The sequence below is a fragment of the Littorina saxatilis genome, linkage group LG15 (genome assembly GCF_037325665.1).
Source record: "Littorina saxatilis isolate snail1 linkage group LG15, US_GU_Lsax_2.0, whole genome shotgun sequence".
In the NCBI taxonomy this organism is placed as follows: Eukaryota; Metazoa; Mollusca; class Gastropoda; order Littorinimorpha; family Littorinidae; genus Littorina; species Littorina saxatilis.
The window spans coordinates 3228469-3233468 of record NC_090259.1 but is presented as its reverse complement, the minus strand read 5'-3'; the positions used below and the strand labels follow the sequence as shown (position 1 = coordinate 3233468).

Genomic DNA, 5000 nt, shown 5'->3' with positions numbered 1-5000 from the left:
CACAATGAATCAATCTCATCTGGCGTGAATGATGGAGACAGTGTAGTCACAATGAATCAATCTCATCTGGCGTGAATGATGGAGACAGTGTAGTCACAATGAATCAATCTCATCTGGCGTGAATGATGGAGACAGTGTAGTCACAATGAATCAATCTCATCTGGCGTGAATGATGGAGACAGTGTAGTCACAATCAATCAATGAATCAATCTCATCTGGCGTGAATGATGGAGACAGTGTAGTCACAATCAATCAATCTCATCTGGCGTGAATGATGGAGACAGTGTAGTCACAATGAATCAATCTCATCTGGCGTGAATGATGGAGACAGTGTAGTCACAATCAATCAATCTCATCTGGCGTGAATGATGGAGACAGTGTAGTCACAATCAATCAATGAATCAATCTCATCTGGCGTGAATGATGGAGACAGTGTAGTCACAATCAATCAATCTCATCTGGCGTGAATGATGGAGACAGTGTAGTCACAATCAATCAATGAATCAATCTCATCTGGCGTGAATGATGGAGACAGTGTAGTCACAATCAATCAATGAATCAATCTCATCTGGCGTGAATGATGGAGACAGTGTAGTCACAATGAATCAATCTCATCTGGCGTGAATGATGGAGACAGTGTAGTCACAATCAATCAATCTCATCTGGCGTGAATGATGGAGACAGTGTAGTCACAATCAGTCAATGAATCAATCTCATCTTGCGTGAATGATGGAGACAGTGTAGTCACAATCAATCAATCAAACAACCAACTAATCAGTCAACTAATCAATCAATTAATCAGCCAATCCATCAATCAATCTCACCTGGCATTAATGATGGAGACAGCTAGTGTTGCCACAAATAACCAACCAGTCAATCAATCAATCAATCAACCAATCAATCCATCCATCAATCAATTTCACCTGGCATGAATGATGGAGCTGAGATATTATTGCAACAATCAACCAACCAGTTAATCAATCAATCAATCAATCAATCAATCAATCAATCAATCTCACCTGGCATGAATGATGGAGCTGAGATAGTGTTGCCACAATCAACCAACCAGTTAATCAATCAATCAATCAATCCATCAATATATCTATCAACCAATCAATCAATCAATCATGCATTCAATCAATCAATCCATCAATCAATCAAACTCACCTGGCATGAATGATGGAGACAGTGTTGCCACAGGCGCACCACAGGTGACTGTCCAAAAGCCGCAGACATGTGACCGGGGACTGACCAATCATGATGTACATGACGTCATAGAAGGCGGTGTCAGTCGACACATCCTGCAAAAAAAGAAGAAAAAAAAAGAAGCTTTTGTGAGAATGGAGTAAGCAATCATTAACGCCTAACGTTTTGGACTACGAGTGCTCTGTAACACAACGCGCAATCCACATGGTATTTTCTGAAAATGAGACGACTCTTTTTGGCTGCACCCGGCCGATGCTTCAGAGACAACTGAGCAAAAGGAAATTACAGACTTGTACAAATCCCATTGACATACGTTCTATTCGTCCACTAAAAACGATCTTATACTGTTTTTAAGAACACGTTTATACAGGGCCGGACCAAATGAGTTGTAAGGGGGGGGGGGTTCCCCCTTTTTGGGGGGGGCAAATCAGCGAAGTGGCGAAGCCACAAGCGCGCGCCTGCAAAGCAGGCGCGCGAACTAGGGGGGTCCGGGGGCATGCTCCCCCGGAAAATTTTTGAAAAACGGTTAAAATCTGTGCAATCTGGTGCATTCTGGGCCTTGTTTTGAGGGTTAAGAGCAGCATTGTTTTGGTGCTAAAACTAGTAAAAAAAAACCCAAACACTCAAAGCAAGGTACATGCTTTTTCCAGGGGTGGGGTTCCGGAACCCCTGGAACCCCCCCCTGGGTCCGGCCCTGTTTATAATTATAAGCTGAGCTTGTTGTGCTCCATCAAGTAGATTGTATGCGGCATTGTTATTTGTGATTCTTTTGAATACAATTGTTGAACTCAAAAACTAAGAAAGTATACATGTGCGTATATAGTTAACACTAAATAGCAGACAGTATGCGTTTAAAATGACCCAAATAACATCTATTTTAATCATGGGAACTCAAGTCTTTCGCATTAAAGCACAGGGGTTAACAAATTTAAGCATGACATCAATCCAATTAATAGTGACATATTTGTCATGTAACCAATTTGTTCATGATTTTATTTTCATCCCTTACAATTATTTCCATCCAGTGCAGGAATTTGAAGAAAAAAACCCCACTAAAAACATGACGTCATTGCTATTTATGGTAACGTGCGTGTCATGTGACCTTTACCTCCAGCACAGCGACAGTTCCGTCAGCAAGACCGGCAAAGACGCGACAGGTGGCGCCATCTTGGTACTGGCAAAGGGAGAGAACCGCGTCGTGGAGCTGCTGCTCCCAGGTCTGCAGTCTGTCTGCCGTCTTGACGCAGAACACGTTCCAGTTGAGCGAGCCGAACAAGATGGCGCCCGGGATTGCGCACAGCGCCATCACGCGGCTGGAGATCTGAAACACAGCAATATCATCGTCATTGCAACACATATTACACACAGCGCCATCACGCGGCTGGAGAACTGAAAAACAGCAATATCATCGTCATTGCAACACATATTACACACAGCGCCATCACGCGGCTGGAGAACTGAAACACAGCAATATCATCGTCATTGCAACACAAATTTCACACAGCGCCATCACGCGGCTGGAGATCTGAAACACAGCAATATCATCGTCATTGCAACACATATTACACACAGCGCCATCACGCGGCTGGAGAACTGAAAAACAGCAATATCATCGTCATTGCAACACATATTACACACAGCGCCATCACGCGGCTGGAGAACTGAAACACAGCGATATAATCGTCATGGCAACGCATATTGCACACCATTCCGTAATATGAACCACAACAAACGTCTGTATTATTGCATACAACAGCCACTTAACTTCGTGACAGAAACACAAGTACAATAGCAAACTTTAAAACAATCTTTTTCCAAAAAACAAACAAACCTCGAGACAATTTTCACAGTTATACAAGTATTGCACAAAACGTTATCATACAACAAACATGAGCACACCCCTACGTGGCCACACACAACACATCAAAGAAAGAAAGAAAAGGAAAACAAACCATCGTCACAAGAAATCTAGGGCTCAAAGGTCGTGCAAAGTTCAAGTGTCATCAGGTCGCGACCATTAGTGATTGAAAGGTCACGTGAAGATAACTGGTTATTGTGTGCAAGTGCTGGCCATTGATAGCGGATGAGGCTTGTCATAGTTGCCGAACTAGCTAGAATCGCCAGAGTTCTTTGAAGTGCTGGCCAGTCATAATGGAAATAGGATTGCCATAGTTACTTGGAAGGGCCTGTCAACAATAGCATGCCTGACTATGAAAACATTGCTAAAGTTACATAGATGGCTGGTCAATTATAACTGCCATAGTTACCTGGATGGGCTGGCCAATGATAGTGAGACTATCTAGGGTTGCCATAGTTACCTGGATGGGCTGGCTAATGATAGTGGGACTATCTAGGGTTGCCATAGTTACCTGGATAGGCTGGCCAATGATAGTGGGACTATCTAGGGTTGCCATAGTTACCTGGATAGGCTGGCCAATGATAGTGGGACTATCTAGGGTTGCCATAGTTACCTGGATGGGCTGGCCAATGATAGTGGGACTATCTAGGGTTGCCATAGTTACCTGGATGGGCTGGCCAATGATAGTGAGACTATCTAGGGTTGCCATAGTTACCTGGATGGGCTGGCCAATGATAGTGAGACTATCTAGGGTTGCCATAGTTACCTGGATGGGCTGGCCAATGATAGAGGGACTATCTAGGGTTGCCATAGTTACCTGGATGGGCTGGCCAATGATAGTGAGACTATCTAGGGTTGCCATAGTTACCTGGATGGGCTGGCCAATGATAGAGGGACTATCTAGGGTTGCCATAGTTACCTGGATGGGCTGGCCAATGATAGTGAGACTATCTAGGGTTGCCATAGTTACCTGGATGGGCTGGCCGGGCTGGCCAATGATAGTGAGACTATCTAGGGTTGCCATAGTTACCTGGATGGGCTGGCTAATGATAGTGGGACTATCTAGGGTTGCCATAGTTACCTGCATGGGCTGGCCAATGATAGCCTGTGAGACTATCTAGGGTTGCCATAGTTACCTGGATGGGCTGGCCAATGATAGTGGGACTATCTAGGGTTGCCATAGTTACCTGGATGGGCTGGCCAATGATAGTGGGACTATCTAGGGTTGCCATAGTTACCTGGATGGGCTGGCCAATGATAGTGAGACTATCTAGGGGTGCCATAGTTACCTGGATGGGCTGGCCAATGATAGTGAGACTATCTAGGGTTGCCATAGTTACCTGGATGGGCTGGCCAATGATAGTGAGACTATCTAGGGTTGCCATAGTTACCTGGATGGGCTGGCCAATGATAGTGGGACTATCTAGGGTTGCCATAGTTACCTGGATTTGCTGGCCAATGATAGTGGGACTATCTAGGGTTGCCATAGTTACCTGGATAGGCTGGCCAATGATAGAGGGACTATCTAGGGTTGCCATAGTTACCTGGATAGGCTGGCCAATGATAGTGGGACTATCTAGGGTTGCCATAGTTACCTGGATGGGCTGGCCAATGATAGTGGGACTATCTAGGGTTGCCATGGTTACCTGGATGGGCTGGCCAATGATAGTGGGACTATCTAGGGTTGCCATAGTTACCTGGATGGGCTGGCCAATGATAGTGAGACTATCTAGGGTTGCCATAGTTACCTGGATGGGCTGGCCAATGATAGTGAGACTATCTAGGGTTGCCATAGTTACCTGGATGGGCTGGTCCGTCATGGTGCCCAGTTTGCAGTCCACAACACACACCTTGCTGACGCTCTGGTTGCCGTAACACACCCACACCACACCTGTCCACATAGCACGTCATCACGACACATCACATACCTGCATCA

At 45.2% G+C, this 5000-nt stretch overlaps 1 protein-coding gene across 1 annotated transcript in view; it reads right to left on the bottom strand.

The window, feature by feature from the left end:
- LOC138948212 (uncharacterized) overlaps positions 1-5000 on the bottom strand; it is a gene marked incomplete in the record, with an annotated part of 107218 nt that overhangs the window by 12327 nt on the left and 89891 nt on the right. Inside the window, 3 exon segments of the mRNA XM_070319715.1 lie at positions 1168-1301; positions 2315-2527; positions 4864-4955. Of these exon segments, the coding sequence (XP_070175816.1) occupies positions 1168-1301; positions 2315-2527; positions 4864-4955 (439 nt within the window).